At 37.1% G+C, this 16,879-nt stretch overlaps 1 protein-coding gene and 1 pseudogene across 1 annotated transcript; one reads left to right on the forward strand and one right to left on the reverse strand.

The window, feature by feature from the left end:
* On the forward strand, nucleotides 1-7,772 carry LOC113062950 (calcium-binding mitochondrial carrier protein SCaMC-1-like). The gene is made up of 10 exons (XM_026233053.1): nucleotides 1-515; nucleotides 1,520-1,646; nucleotides 1,907-1,994; nucleotides 2,287-2,398; nucleotides 3,766-3,924; nucleotides 4,232-4,384; nucleotides 4,877-4,984; nucleotides 5,185-5,352; nucleotides 5,945-6,095; nucleotides 6,182-7,772. Exons 1-10 carry the CDS (start codon nucleotides 333-335, stop codon nucleotides 6,361-6,363), a joined length of 1,431 nt encoding a protein of 476 aa, XP_026088838.1. The 5' UTR covers nucleotides 1-332; the 3' UTR covers nucleotides 6,364-7,772.
* A 699-nt stretch (nucleotides 7,773-8,471) lies between these two features.
* Nucleotides 8,472-16,879, reverse strand: part of LOC113062679 (myomegalin-like) — a 31,070-nt pseudogene continuing 22,662 nt past the window's right edge.

Raw genomic sequence — 16,879 nt, forward strand, 5'->3', positions numbered from 1 at the left:
TTGGGTGTGTCCGTCTAAAACGAGGGCGAGGAAACACCGCACGCAGACAAATACCGTAGTAATGTTAACGTCAGTCCCTCCTCTCCGCTCAGCTCAGCTCGGCAGAAAGTCTACTTCGAACCTGATACAGTGTTGAGTTTCGAGCGATAGTGGCAATAAAATAATGATTAAGCCTAACAAAGTAGGGCAAGACGTTAAGTTAAGGGAGGGTCTGTTTTCTCCAGTGCCAGGCAACATCTGCTGCTGTTCTTCCGCGGTTTCCCTGCACGCTTTGGATCCCGTCCGGTAAAAATAAAATAAAAATATAAATACACCATACGTCGCACTGCATCATGCATCAGCTTATAAGGAAATTCGTGTTCACCGAATCGCATTGTGTGGAGGAGGACAACACGAAAACTTTCGCGGATTTGTTTGAGAAGTTAGACGCTAATAAAGATGGGAAAGTGGATGTTTCTGAGCTCAAGACGGGCCTGGCTGCTATGGGCTTCTCTATGGGCAAAGGAGAGGCGCAGGTAATTCCAGTTCAATGGCTCACTGTGTTTCTGTTGTCGACTCACTTTTCCTGTAGATCTGGGCGCTAAACCGCATAACCCAATAAACCACGTTGACAGGCTGTTGGGTTCCTATATTGTTTGCACGCTAGGGAAATTTACTAAGTAAGTCCACCATTTTGTTCGATGTAATATTGCAGATAATAATACATGCTTCTAAGCTAAACCTTATAGTAAAATACTATAAGTAAGTTAGTAGTTCAAAGATATGATGGGGAATTGATGCATTTATTGGCAGCCTCCTCTTCTAGTAATATATGATGCTATTTAAGTCATAGAAATAGTCAACCGACTTCAACTACAGGAAATAACAGATCTGCCTCAACATTCCCCCAGCTGTCCTTTCTTTAAGATAGGGTTTTCCAATCACAGGTAGGTAATGCCATTTCCTGTCTCACGGGAGGAAGTGCACATAAATCAGAAGGGTGGGGAAAGACACTCATGTACTACTCATGCTCATATAAAACCTACATTCCATTACCTGATGGCGTTCTTATGATATAACCCCACCTCGCCTAAGCAAATAAGACTCACTATCAGTGTCAAAGACAAAGAGTGTGCCTGCAAACTCATCAGGTGACACAGATACATTATAATACTTTTCTTGTTTTGTCCATACTGATTTTGGAGAGGAATGAGAGGAATTTGCTTGTCGAATTGCTTTTTAGATTTGTATTACCTACATTTCTGCATTCTGCAAGTGTGAATTGCATCTTAATGACAAAATTGGGTGTCAGTGTTTCTAAAGCCTTCAGTGATGTCAAAACTAACTAAGCTGGGACTGTTTGAATATGAAATGAGGGCTAAAGGGCTTTTTGTGAAATCTGGCATAAAGTTGAGAAATTATTGTTTCCAGAGAATCTGTACGATGTGCAAAAATAGAAATGTTTATATTTAGGTTCAGTACTCCTTGATGCACATTTACCAGGAACCTCATGGACTGTGTTTATGTTTCTCTCTTACAGAAAATCTTTGCCTCTGGAGACACTGATAAGGATGAAGGGCTGGACTTTGAGGAGTTTTCAAAGTATCTGAAAGAACACGAGAAAAAACTCAGACTGACCTTCAAGAGTCTGGACAAAAATCAGGATGGTAAGATACTGTATGTTTTTTACTCTCCTTTTTTTCAGGACTAATCCACTAATCCGTTTTAACCATTAGATTCATAGGATCATTTGTATCCTAAAACCACTCTATGTTAAAGCATCAAGGCATCATAGACAACAACATGACTTTCTGTAAAGCTCTCTTGAAACGATGTATATTGTGAAAGGCGCTGACTTGTCATTGCACCTTCTGCTTTTGTTGATCACTAAATAATCATTTATGAACAACATTAATTGCATATGCAGGTCGCATCGATGTCAGAGAGATCCAGCAATCGCTGAAAGACTTAGGCTTAAACTTGACAGATCGAGATGCAGAGAAGATCCTCCACAGGTACTCCTTAAATCCTGCTCACACCAAGAATGAAATTAATGAAAACTCGAAGTCTATTCAGACCATGATCAAAGAAGTGTCACAGCAATAGGCTTAGTATTTGTATATTTATTTACATATATGTACACATATATTACATGAAGAAAAAACAATCAATATAGCTTTTCCTGTTCAGTTGAAATTTTTTATCTTTTTTTTAGATTCAACCATTAGGCTCTACAATAACTTCATCACGTAGGACATTGTAATCCAGATTCACATGTCTTCTCTAATTTGAACCTTTGACCTCCAGTATTGATGCGGATGGAACTATGACTGTGGATTGGAATGAATGGAGGGAGCATTTCCTCTTCAACCCAGCAGATGACCTTCAGGAAATCATACGCTACTGGAAACACTCAACTGTAAGTTCCACGCAATCATTACATCACATTTTGCACACATTGCCATCTGATTTGAATCAGGTATCAGTTACAACGGTCACTAGATGCTATTATGACGGCACTGCTTAGTCTAGTCAAATGGTCACATGTGATCAGCCCGGTCAGACGCCCATTCAGTTGTCTAGTCAACCACACAGCTCGGTAGCCCTCTAATCAGCTTGGCCAGCCATTTATATCCTTCTGTCAGTGGGGAGTATTTGGGGATCATGGGAAAAGTGTTGAAACCAGGAAGGATAACTGATTAAGTGTCAAAAGTTAACGAATGTGACACAAATATTTGTTTAAAGTGCAAGAAGATGTTGCATCCCTTGAACTCATAAGGATATACCATATACTGTTTAAAGCCCTATTTTTACTATTTAGAATTAAAGTAATACAATGTTTGTGGTTGTCCGCTGCTTTCATCGAAAATCTTTTCAGGTGAACTACAGTTTAAGACTTAAAATAAACCAGTCACTGTGTGGTTTTCAAATTTTTTGAGCAGTGCAAGTTCGGCTTGAGTCATCTCAGCCAATTGCAGCGAAGCTAATTTAAGCCTGTCCTGTACTGGGATTACCCGTCATCTGACTGCTGCACTGATGGAAGCTCAGAGAGGTTGGGCAAAGATGTAGAAGTGATATTGTGAGGAGAGCAGGTGAAGCAGTAGGTCTTCATTGTGGTTGTCAGCGTCCACGGCTGGTGTCAGACGGGCTGGCAGCACAGTATCAGAATGGCTTTGCTGCAGGAGCACAGGAGTGAATGGCTCATCATTGATTTTGAGGATGAAGAGGCCGTATATGTGATGGATGTAGATATGGTAGGTCCTCTGATCTGCATTATTTCATAGAGGCCAGAGCTTTTTTGGCCTAGTGAGCTATAGCCCCATCTTATGATATACAGATAGAAAGTAGTAAAATAATAAATAATAAAAAGTGGTAGAAATTCTCTCTGCTGTTAAGTTATATTTCATTTATAAATAGCTGAACTTCTAATTCAAACGACTCACAGTTAATAATGACAGACTATAAATTTTTGGGTGGTCTGCCCCTTTAATAAAATGCTGTGTTAAGTCTGTGATGCAGTTACATAAGATGAGAGCGTTAATGACATTAGGTTACACCAGCTTGGATTAGTAGCAAGGTTGTAATTAATTGTCCCTTACTAATGATAAAAGTCAGTAGTTGTGCAGTTTGAAAGATTAAAGGTCACAGTTGGACATGCATTGAGGCCAGTGTTTATTCTGCTTTGAACGGAGATCAAACATTGGTTTGAGCCATGAAATATTTAATTTATTTGTCATTAAATGTGGTTTAGGAAGTTCTAACATACTTGCCTTTTTTGTGTGCTAGGTGTTGGATATAGGTGACAGTCTGACTATTCCAGATGAGTTCACCGAGGAGGAAAAGACCACAGGCATCTGGTGGAGGCAGCTTGTTGCTGGAGGCATGGCAGGGGTGGTCTCTCGAACAGGAACCGCCCCCTTGGACAGAATGAAAGTCTTCATGCAGGTGCGGTTAAACCCTTATCAATATTTATGTTGTAAAATATGTACTCCTCCATCAAACAAAAACATTTACTTAAAAATAAAATTGTGTATAAAAAAGTATTTTTATGTAGTTAATGTAAATGTATCTTGTTTAATTGGAAAACAAGACAAAATACTTGTCTGTTTTGCTGAAATAGTTAAAGCTGATTGCTTCGATAATTTATGATCAGTGGAAATTTGGATCGACTGATAAATATTTTAATGGATTTCATGTAATTAAGTGAATATCTACTTGAATGGTATAATGACCTTAATATATACTTTTCTAGGTCCATTCCTCAAAAACCAACAAAATCGGTCTGGTGGACGGGTTCAAGCAGATGATTAAAGAAGGGGGCGTGGCCTCTCTGTGGCGGGGTAATGGAGTCAATGTCATAAAAATCGCCCCAGAAACTGCAATCAAGTTCATGGCATATGAGCAGGTGAGAAAATAGAGAGAATATTTCTAGCTTTCATCTTGAATATCTAGTCTGATATGACCAATGTGACACTGAGAAACCCACGTTACCCAGAAACCCACAAACTCTGAAAACCACTTCCGCTTTTGTATTTTTCTGTGCCACAATCTTCCTTCTTATCTTTAAACCATTATTTTTCCTGGTAAAGCAAATCTAAGCAAAAAACGTATTATATTGGTTTAAATGTCAGTTACTGAATATTAACAACACGGCTGTGATTACGAAGGCCAACAGCTCATGTGACATTACTTAAGTGTCTTACACAAGCAGCGTGTCAATGAGAGCTATTTTAACAGCAGTCATACACAAAACCCCGGACTAGTAATCCGGCGTGGAGGACGGAGGATAATTGCAAGGGAGAAGATTGCATTTCCCGAACCTAATGAAAAGAGTGAAATCTGAAATTTAGGTGTTAAATCAGTCTTGCCTAATGTGTTTTGTGTTGCACTTTAACAGTATAAGAAGCTGCTGACCAAAGAGGGTGGGAAAATCCAGTCACATGAGAGGTTCATTGCTGGCTCTCTGGCCGGTGCGACCGCTCAAACAGCCATCTATCCTATGGAGGTTAGAAATGAGACCCTTGGAGATGGATTATTCTGTATTATGTGTTTTGAAGAAAGACTAGAGTTTTAATGTATAGATGTATTATGGCTCCAACATTGCCCTTTTAAAATGAACTGTAGCCTTCAGTGGAAATATGACATGTGGTGCACATTTTAAGGTAAATGATTATGATAGTAAATTGTAATTTTTTTTTATTGTAGGTAATGAAGACCAGACTTACTCTGAGGAAGACTGGCCAGTATTCTGGGATGTTTGACTGTGCCAAGAAGATTCTGAAGAAGGAGGGAGTGAAGGCCTTTTATAAAGGCTATGTGCCCAATATCCTGGGAATTATTCCATATGCTGGAATCGATTTAGCAGTGTATGAGGTGAGTACAAACTCTGGAATACTGTGAAATACCTCAAGATTATATTGTTAGACTATATACCCAGTTTCTGAATATCGTATAAGCTTCATATTTTCAGACTAGGTGTTGCACCTCTAGGCATTTTTCAAGTTTTTCAGGTCTGAACTACTTAATAATGTAGCAGATGCTTGCATATTTATGCGCAAGATACATTTCTAAAAGATTTGGCCCTTTTTGTACCATTTGGAATCATACTTTGCATTTCTTATAAATCTAACTTTTATTTTTATTTTTAATAATCTGATGTGCAAAAAAACAACACAAATAAATTGGGCAATCCTTACAGTTGTTTGCCTCATTGATGGGTGGTCTGTCTGTTAACTAAAAAAAAAAAACCGGAAAAATAGTTTTCATTAAATGAAATAATCCTGAAGTTAAATAAAATACAAATATTGGATGAAAAACACTTGAAAATTAGAATTTTTTTTCTTGGCAACGAACTGATATAAAAATGATGAGTCTGAAGTACTAGAGTGATTACTAAAAAGACTGAAATTACAATTGAAACGAAACATGAATAAATGTAATTTTGACACTCTCTCTCTCTGTACAGACCCTGAAGAATGCCTGGTTGTCTCGCTATGCTAAAGACACTGCTAATCCAGGAGTGCTGGTTCTTCTCGGCTGTGGGACCATTTCTAGCACATGTGGCCAGCTGGCCAGTTACCCTCTGGCCCTGGTCCGCACACGCATGCAGGCCCAGGGTAAATATTCAGACAAGAAAATGCACACTTGAATATGTCCGTTTTGCCCTGTGATTTGTCTAACATTTTCCTTTTATTCTCCCTAGCATCTATGGAGGGATCGGAGCAGGTGTCCATGTCGATATTGGTGAAGAAGATCATGCAGAAAGAGGGCTTTTTCGGGCTTTACCGTGGGATCCTGCCCAACTTCATGAAAGTGATCCCAGCTGTCAGCATCAGTTATGTGGTGTATGAGTACATGAGGTCTGGATTAGGCATCTCAAAATGATCAATGTCTTGCATGTTCACACACGCACAAAATTTTTACCATCTCTCTTTGAAAACACCCTCCATGATGGGACAAAATGTCTGTTCAGTAACCAAAGTGTTTGATATATAACCTCTGGGAAAAAAGTCATGATGTTTATCTTGCATTGAGGTTGGGGCCCAACCTAATTAATGTTTACACTGATATATAATTGCACTTTTATAAGTATCTAATAAATTTCTAAAATATTCTGCATCCGTCCCTGACCAAATCAGCCATTGTGAGCCAGTGCACTATAACATATTACAGTATCAATTTCACAGATAGATTGATAGACATGGAAATCTGCCTTTTTGCATAAAGTAATTATACCCAAATATACGTAGTATAATTTTTTTTCAAGTGAAATAGGTTGGGCCATGGTCAAGTCTTTACATGCTGCAGTCAATGCTGTTTGTATATGTTCTGTGAAAAATGCTAAATACACACAGTAAAACAAGGATCAGAGAAACAATGCAAAATGGGGTCCCACATTATGACAAAAGAGCAAAATGTGCCTTATATCATTTGTTCGATCTCTGTGTGGGTTCCTTTCCATCTCTACTATACATTGGAAAATTTAATTTGAATTTATGTTGCCTTTATCCCCGAAGTTTGCTTAGTTTAGAAACTCTTGTTTATATTAAAGGTTGTATTTGAATACAGTGTGTTGTGATGTCTCATTGCACATTTGCTTAAGATATAAGTAATTAAGTAATACTTTTATTTAGCAAGGATCCGTTAAATTGATTAAAAGTGAGTTGTAAATCCCTTGTAACAGCCTGTAGTAAATTACAAAAAGATTAAAGACTTGGGAATAGTTCACTGAACTGGCTTATTCAACTCTGACGCAAAAGCTGGATTTCTCTCTTGCATGTTGATTAAAGTTGGATTCAATGAAACTTAAGAAGCAGCAAGCTGTTCTGAATAACAACTAAAGTACATTGTACTGGACAATACAGAGTATGCTTTCTAAAAAAAAGATTTTTGAGTATATTGTCAGTGATGTGGCTACTGGTAAGTAAAATGCATGATGTATTAAGCATGACATAAAACTTAATGTAGAGTAACTGTACTGTGCCATCTGTTGGGATGGTACAACAAGAGAAAATATCTTCAATATAAAAATCCAACAACTGGGACATTTGTATGAAGATGTTTGTGCCATTAAGACATAATGTTATATAATCAAGAAATAGAGCAAATATTACACAATGAGACATGTATAATTCCCTTTTATTATTTTGTCACTTTTTGTTTTGAGTTTCCTCTTTTTTCGTTGATATACAAAATGCATTACCCATTAACAACCCTCACTCAGTTTACATTAACTTACAAAGAGAAATGTAAAATCAAATTGCATTGCTACCAATATTTTGAACAAATTAAATTACAAAATGACAAACCTCTGAGAAATGTTTTGATTGTCATAGAACAATGAGTGCGAGGTTGACTTGAAAGGACCCATGGCTCTTATTTGTCATCATAACCTGTGCATGCCTGACCTAATGACAGCAGCAAACAGGCGTCTCATAAACAAATACATAATATACAAAGCAAACAAAATGGCACCAGATCATTAAACATATACAGCAGAAAATCCAGGACTTTTTGCACTGTTGTGGAATACTGAAATACTGCAAAGAACAGCATAATTCATGTGGTTCATACAAGAGCAACAGGCTTCCAAACCCACATCACCCAGACCAAGGTAAAACATTAAATCTATGCAAAGTTTCTCTCACAATTTACAATCTGCAAAATTGTCTGCAATGTCTAACAAGATAATGATTTAGCCCAGAAATTTTAACTCCGTAACCTGAGAAATGTTTCAAGTGAATCCTTTTTATCTCATGGGAACAGTTTACAGACTTTGCAAGTCTATTAAAAAAAAAATTATATATATATATATATATATATATATATATATATATATATAAACAAATCAAATAACAAAAAATAAATAAATAAAGTGCAACAAAATAGATAAAAAGAAAAACAAAAAGTGAAAAAAGGTCCATCAGGAAGAGCTGAAAAATTTATTTTAAAAATAAAAATATAATATATTTCTTCAGTAAAAGAAAATTATAAAACAGGAAAAGGTTAAATTAAAACAGTAATAATAATAATAATAATAAAAGAAAGAGAAAAAAGGAAATGAAAGACTCTACTACAGGTTTAATAGAACAAAACACAGCAGAGGGTTAGTTCATTAAAAGCAACAGACTCAAACTTTGGCAATAACACAAAACAAACATGTCTCTTATATTCCAATGTCAAGACTACAGCAGAAGGCTTATTGAAATATTATTGCACCATCGGTCTTCAGCTCGTCCTTGGGGTGACTTTCATTTACAGTGTAGCAGGTCTGGCTGGTAGCACAGTAGTATTATAATTACACATGAATTGTGTTGCTGGTTCATTATAAACCCTAACACCAAACACAAACCCATGAGATGTTACTTTGGTTGGAGACATGATTGATAATCCAAACATCTAGAATACTAATCTTATCAAATGGAACTTTGAGAGCTTTTTGGTGGTTCTTATATAATAAATAAAGCTAACTGATAGATCTAGAATGATAGATCTACACATGATCCAGGACATCTAATGCATCTTAGGGTAAATTAATACGACTCTGATTCCCTCAGAGAGAGAGAGACAGCAGGACTCAGTCTGGAGTCTGTTCTGCAGGGCACCTGTCTGTCACTCCACTGATCCTGAGCATGAGGGGTCACAAAATTCCAACCAAGAGAAGAGGCATGTTGGAGGGAGGCTCCTGAGACCTCTCCTGAACAAAGAGAGCAACGATCATTCTTAAATAAGAAGCTTTCCATCACTAATTCTTAACTGTGCCATTAGAGTACAAAGCAAATGGTGTTATTGAGGCCAGCATACTATGTGATGACTAAATTACTGTCAGGTCTGACTAGTCTCAGTGTGTGCAATATTGAACACAACAATGGTAAGAGCTGACTGACATGATCAGTTCCCATATGACCGGCTGGATTCCACTTTATTTTCCCAGAATGCCACAATAAACGCTTCTGACAAGGATCTGGAGTTTGTATTACCGAAAGTGTTTGTTAATGAGATACAGGCTCTATTCATACTGCAGGTGAAATTCTATTCAAAGTGCAAGTTATACTACCGTTTAAAGTTTGGGTTCAGTACAGTTTTTTTAAGAAATACCTTTATTTAGCAAGGACACGTTAAATTAATCAAAAGTCACGGTGAAGACATTTATAATGTCACAAAAGATTTCTATTTCAAATGTTTCTTTTGATCTTTGGTTCATTGTAGAAGTTTTGTATCACAGTTTTCACAAAAATATGAAGCAGCACAACTGTTTTCAACATTAATAATAAGAAGAAATGTTTCAGCATATTTTGAATGATGTTTAAAGTGTCATGTTACACTAACGAATGTAATGTAACAGCTGCTATTTTTTTTTTTTGCTAATAAAAAAAATTTAGAATTAGAATTTAGAATTACTACAGTTTTTACTGTATGAAAAAAGGTGTATGACACTTCATGCTGATGGTCAGATGTCTGGTTACATGAGATTAGGTCAGGCATGCATGTGTTGCTAGACAAACACATACACACTAACACACACATGTACCCAGAGCGCAGTACCTCTATCAGACCAGGAAGGAGTGGATGAGAGCGAACGGAAGGATGAAGGGAGAGGGGTGCAGCCTAGAGAGGTAATCTTGAGTTCATTCTTCTGGAATAACTCAGAAGACATAGAAATACACAGATGGAAAATAATCCGGTGAGAAAGAACTGGGGATAAAGCCTTTAATCGTCTGATTGACTCCTTTGGGTTTCCAGGCATGCAGGCATGCAATATACAGGCATGCATTCATAACCAATTGTGTTTATTTGTAAAGCTTGTGTATTTTTGACCGAATTAGCACAATCAGATGCTAAAGATAACATAGTCCAGTAATCAGGCGCTGTTTAAAAGGCTTTTAAGTGTAAGCGCTCAGAAAAAACGCATGTCAGAACAGCACGTCCATGATATCACACACCCTACATGCTTAAAGCTGTAAAAATAAAATAAAAAAATGCATGTATGAATGATAGAAAAGACTCACCTCTAGATTTGAGCGAGCTTGTTTCAACACATCACGTATTCTTGACACTGGATACAAATAAAATAAAGTGAAGAGAAGAACAATAAACATGAACTAAGAGAAGAGAGAAGAGATTAACTCACATTGATTGACGATGAATTGCTCCATGCTGTCTTTAGTGCGACTGGAGGTCCTCAGATTCTCCATCGTGTCCCTGAGCAGCTGCTCTTGATCAGACAACTTGCGCCTCAGAGTGAAAACCTCTTTTCTCAAAGACTGCTCCTACACATACACATTTACAAGAAACCCTTTAGGATTACACCAATAACAGACATTCAAAAATTTTTATAAATGGTTTAATTCATTCCTGGATTCCTTATCTGTCACTGTCAGAGTGGATTTCTCGAACAGGTGCATGTAAAAGTGATATCTCAAAGGAGCACAAAAGTAAATACTGTTTCCGAGAAATATTGTAATAAGTTAATTGTTTAATCTCTAAGTGGCCTCTGACCTTTCTGAGCTGCTGGGCCGTGGTCTCAGTGCAGGGCAGAGACGCCTTCCAGAATATTCTTAAGAGAGAGCTTGTCTCCTCCAGAATCTGCTTCAGTGTTTTAGTGCCGGTGTGCAAGTTCTTCATATAACCCTGTAGAGGAGAGACCGTGTTAATTTAGTATGATTAATTATTTTTAAATCTAAAAAATAACATATTTATTCATACCCATGGCAATCTGACTGAAAAAAAAAAAACTACAAATAATATAAACTCAATTCTAAAACAGACAGTAGGTCAGTGATGTGTTCATGTTCGAACATATGGAAATAAAAAATGCACTGCAAAAATTCTGCAGTACATTTTTATTTTGAAGGGATTTTCTCAGCAGATACTGCAGTGATGATATGTGCCAGGGATTCCTACACTTTTTTTATCAGCCAAATGACTTTGACTTCAAATATTTACTTAAAGTACCCCCTGAGATTAATGTTAAATACAAATGTTTTTGCATGTTCATTGCTCTCTGATTAATGGTCACATCACATGAAGGTAAAGAAGTTTTTTATTGTTTATATATTTTTATATTTATGTAATTAAATTTTTTTAATGATTTAATCATTAGCTTTTGATCAACCCATGGGTAAACCCTCATGTATGCAATTAATTAATTTAATTTAATCATAAATTTAATTCCATTTGTATTAATTTGACAGTTCTACTAAAGAAATATAAATCTCTGTATTGTCCGTCCACTCAAATCACATCAGCCTTTCGTCTTAAATCATATTTTATACTGACCTCTGGTAGTTTCGGTGATCCTGTGCTGGACTGCAGTGCCTGCTCCATGTTGCGGATAACAGCCTTCCCTTCCAGTAGCTGCTGCTGAAGGGCACTGAAGTCATCCACATGAGCAATCATGTGAAGCCCAGTCATGCAGCCGAAGGAGCTGTCAGGGGCCTCAACCTCAAGAGCTTCAGCACCAGACTTAGATGAGTCTATTTAAAAAACATGCATTGATTAATCATTTTTCTGTGACTTCAATTTACTCAAGTGAGTTTAGATCTTATATAAAGCATCAAAAGTGTGTTATATAAAACTCTTACCACTAACAGAAGACTTTGGGTCATCTGGTTCCACAGCTGGTGAAGCAGGGCTGAAGAACCCTGTATCTCGAACAGGAGGAGATGGTGATTGGTCTACAGCAGACAGTGAGACAAGGGTAAATTAAAATATCATAAATATGTCTCAAGGCATTCACAAACGTGTGAATTAAAATCATGATAAACATGTGATTTATTATTATAATTGGTTTTCTCACCGAGAAAGAGCTGTTTCCTGGCTGAGGGACAGGGAATACTCTGGTCCAGCCTCTCTCTCAACTGCTGCGTCAACAAATGTATGTTAGACTCTCGCTCCCGTAGGTCAAAGTTCAAACTCAATCCTGAGCCTAGAGTAGTACAGGGTACAAAACAAATTAATAAACCATCAATAAAATCATCAATTTTGGCCAACCTATCCTCAATCTAAAGCAAGATGGACAAGATTTTTGCTGTAAATTTCAATCTAGTACAAATTTTAAATGTTAATTTAACTGTAGAGATTCAATGGCTTTTTGAGTATCAGACAGGGGTATCTGTTTCTTACCCGTGCTGCTCTCAGTAGTGCCACAGACTCTCTGATACACCTGTAGTTCACACTGCAGCGTGTGCACTAGACACTGACACTCATTCAGCTGCTGCTTGAGGACATTCACTTCATGCTGTAACCTGTTCACAGATGTATACACACAAATATTATTCAGTCAGTTAGTCTGCCACATTTTAGTCCAGAGCAAAATCTGGTTTTGTGGAGGTTACAAAGGGCTATTGTAGTCTGACACTGTACCTGGCGCTGTTGTCCAGGCTGTTCTGTTTCTCTTGTTTGAGCTGCAGTACTGCCTGAGCCTGCAGCCGTCTGCACTGATCCGCCCACCTGTCGGCTTCTAGCTCCGCCTGCTTTAACTGGCCACGCCCAGACAGAACCGCCTCTCTCAGCCGCTCCATCTCTTTACTGCCTTCTGCATGTGAATGCAAAACATCTCAAGACTCAGGAAACACTGCCTACATTTCCATTACTTGAAACAAACATTAACTGAAATAAAACATAAAAAACTTATTTTATTGCAGCTAGTCTATTTTTCATTTAGATTAACATGATGCACTAAAATAACTATAACTGAATTAAAAATGAATAAAAACTATGAATAAAATGAACTAATAAAAAATATCGAATAATAATCAATGACAAACAAAACAGAATTACTAAAACTTTAGAACTTTTTTTGGAATTATAACATTTAATGAACTTTTTTTATTTCCAAGATGAATGCCTATGCTGAATGTATACTGTGTGTACTAAGCAATATTTTTCCACTGTGAACACTGAGAAGAAACTTTGCTTGATCATTTACACTTAATATATATTAAAGCTGGTATGAAGTATTCCTTATGAATATAGTAGGACTAAGATCTTACCTGTCCTGGCCTGCTGGAGTTGGTTCTGCAAGGCATAATTTTCCTCTTTCAGAGATCGAATCTCATTGGACAGCTGACTGGCAGAATCAAGGCCTTGGATATAGATGTTAGTGGGCGCTCCACCTGCTAGTGAAAGGTAAGAGAAAATATAGACACATTCAAAACATACAAGCAATATATAATATAAACAAACTGACTGGGTGAATATGATTGTGTGAATCTCTGACCTCCATTTCGGCCAGAGGAGGCCAATCTCTCCTCCAGCTGTTGTCTCAGACGGTCATTGGTCTGGATAGAGTCTTCTAGACGCCGCCGGAGTGTGCGAATCTCCCTTAAGTGTTCTTCCATCAATTCTGCACCTAAAGCATTGATTAAAAAGAGAAGGATAAGTTTTACAAAACGATATATGACAACAATATGTTAGCATTAGAAAGAACTCTAACCTGTGTGGCCTGACTGATAACCAGAAGAACCAGAGGACACGTCTCCATACATGCCTGGTCTTAAAGGTGACTGCTCATAGGCATGATGGGATAGTGGGTGTAAGCTATTATGGTCAGGCTGAGTATGGGAGACCAGTGGAAATGCAGGAAGGGGTTTGATCTGAGGACCGTGGTAGCCTGTTACCCGGATAAGAAAACCAAATATTATGGAGAGAATATAAAAAAGATTGAGTATATACATTACTGGTCAAAGTGTTTGGGGTTGGTAGGATTTTTTAATGTTTCTGAAAGAAGTCTCTCATACTCACCAAGACTGCATCAAACATACAGTAAAACATTAATATTTTAAAATATTATTACAATTTAAAATAATGGTTTTCTATATTAATATTTTTTTTAAAAAAATTACAGTGATGGCAAAGCTCAATTTTCAGAAGTCATTCCTCCATCACATGATCCTTCAGGAATCATTTTAATATTGCTGACATTTTCTAATTGTTATCAATATTGAAAATATTAATGATAATATAATGATAATATAAATAAAAGAAGATGCAGAAGGGGATGAAGACAAATATGATCTAATCTCCCAATGACTGATTTCATTAATGCATGAAAATTTAGATGCAAGAAATAACATTTTGCATGCTAAAATCTCATTTTCATTAGTAAATTGTTTCTTCAATTCAATCTTGTATAGAGGAAGTTTTATGGGGGAAATAAGATTAAGTAAAAATTAGTGCTTGAACATTCAACAACTGCATGATGCATCAATGACTTCATAGGTTTGTATGACAAAATGTTTGGTTTAACATCAGATGTCTTTACCGTATTTCAATTCAATCTCTGATTTCTATTTGGCAATAGCATTATTCCACTTAAGGGTTCAAATCTTGCCGATAGTGATTTAGTGGCAGAATTAGTATGAACCATTCTGTGCCACAAACACTCAGATGCAGGCTCACTGTTTCCAAGCTGTCTCTGGAGCATTTGAAGCTCTTGAGGATCAAATACAGGCGGAGAAGACATTTCAGGACAGTAGAGAAGGAAATGGAGCAGGACAGAGGTACAGTAGAGAGGCCTAATGGGATGACACACAGAGAAACTGCTACAGATGCTTCATTGAGTGAGACTGTCTATGCCTAGAAACAGGTTACAGCTGGTCTATAGAACACACCCAAACTTTTAAAACAATATTAATAAAAAAATAATAATAATAAATAAATAAAGATAATTTCACATTTCTGAAAGTCTTTTATGATCACCAGGGCTGCATTTATTTGATCAAAAATCAAACAAAACAGTAATATTTTAAAACATTATTAAAATTTAAATAAACTGTTTTCTGTTTTAATATACTTTAAAAAATTTATTTATTCCTGTGATTCAAAGCTGAATTTTCAGCAGCCATTACACAGTCTTCAGTCTCACATGATACTTAAGTAATATTTTAATATGCTGATTTTGTGCTCAAGAAACATTTTTTTTATTATTAGTATTGAAAACAGTTGTGCAGCTTAACATTTCTATGAAAAGAGCAAGCTTTTTTCCAAGACTCCTTTTTTAAATAGAAAGTTCATAATGATTTATTTATTATTTAAATAAATTTATTATTTGAACGTTTATTATTTGAACGGCAGTGCACATAGTGAAAAATATAACATTGTTATGAGGGCATGTGTGATTTGGTACCCCTCGCTCTTCCTACCTGTATGTGCTTGGGTTTCTATTGGCCTATGTGGTGTGCAGTGCATGCTGGGAGAGGTTTTGAAGGACTGGTGGGTGTGTGATGAAGTGATAGACGGAGGATTGGATGGATGTAATGAGGCTGGGCCTCTATGATCGCACAAGACATCTGAAACAAAACAGATGGACAATGAAAAAAGGAGGAAGAGAAACTAAACAGAATATGATTAAGGGGAGGGAACTTAATAAAATATAGAAATATGATGTTAATAAAGTTAAAAAACCTGTAACAATTCTTGCTTCCTTCTCTTGTCCATATTCACTTGCAGCGTCTAGCTCGGAGCACAGCTCTAGATCCTCATTGGTTGAGCCATGGCCATCTGACACAAAAGAGGTCCTGTCTGACTGGTTTGTAGCCACAGAGAGGGCATGACTGCTAGTAGACGTATCCAATCGTGGTTGTTGCTGGTCAAGTTTGGAGCGAAGTGACTCAATGAGCTTGTCTTTCTGTTGTAGCTCCTTACTTGGCCTGAGGACAGACAAAAAAAAATTTGTATTGTTATATTATTTTACAATACTGCAGTTTTTACTGTATTTTGATCAATCAAATTTTTTGTTGAACACAGAAGACGGCTTTTAATTCTTAACAACCCCAAACTTTTAAACAGTAGAGTACAAAAATACAAACATAGCTTTAAATAGTCACATTTTACGATTCTTTTCAATTTTATTTTTAAAATCTACTCCTGTAAAACACCTCAAAGCTCTTACTCCTCCATTTGTCTGTGCAGCATTCTTCTCTCCATTTCTATCTGCTTCTTGACTATGGCCAAATCTCTCTTCTGCACCTGCCATTCCCACAGAGAGAAGGAAAAGAGTGATTCGCGGTACAAGGGGCTGCTTTTGGACAGCATGGACCTCCACAGCGGAGCCATGGCCCCCTCGACCTGCCTGAGCCCTTATCCTCCTTTGAGACCCAGTCACAACCACTTCATCCTGGCTTTCCAAACCCTTGGCTGGCTGCGAAACAGAGGAGCAGGTCAAGGGCAGCAGGACTGGCAGTCGAAGTAGCGGTAAATCCAGAGATTACATATCCCACGTTTTGAGAGACAGATCTGTTTTGTTACCAACCCACAACAGAGTTTTAATACATACACAAAGGCAAAAATACTAATTGCTGTGACATCCAGCGTGGTCCTCCTCAAACTCCTCTTCCTTTTCAAGTTCTTCCTGGACAGCAGATCAAACACATCCTTCAGGAACTAATAATGACAAAGC

The sequence above is a fragment of the Carassius auratus genome, chromosome 45 (assembly GCF_003368295.1).
Source record: "Carassius auratus strain Wakin chromosome 45, ASM336829v1, whole genome shotgun sequence".
NCBI classification, from domain to species: Eukaryota; Metazoa; Chordata; class Actinopteri; order Cypriniformes; family Cyprinidae; genus Carassius; species Carassius auratus.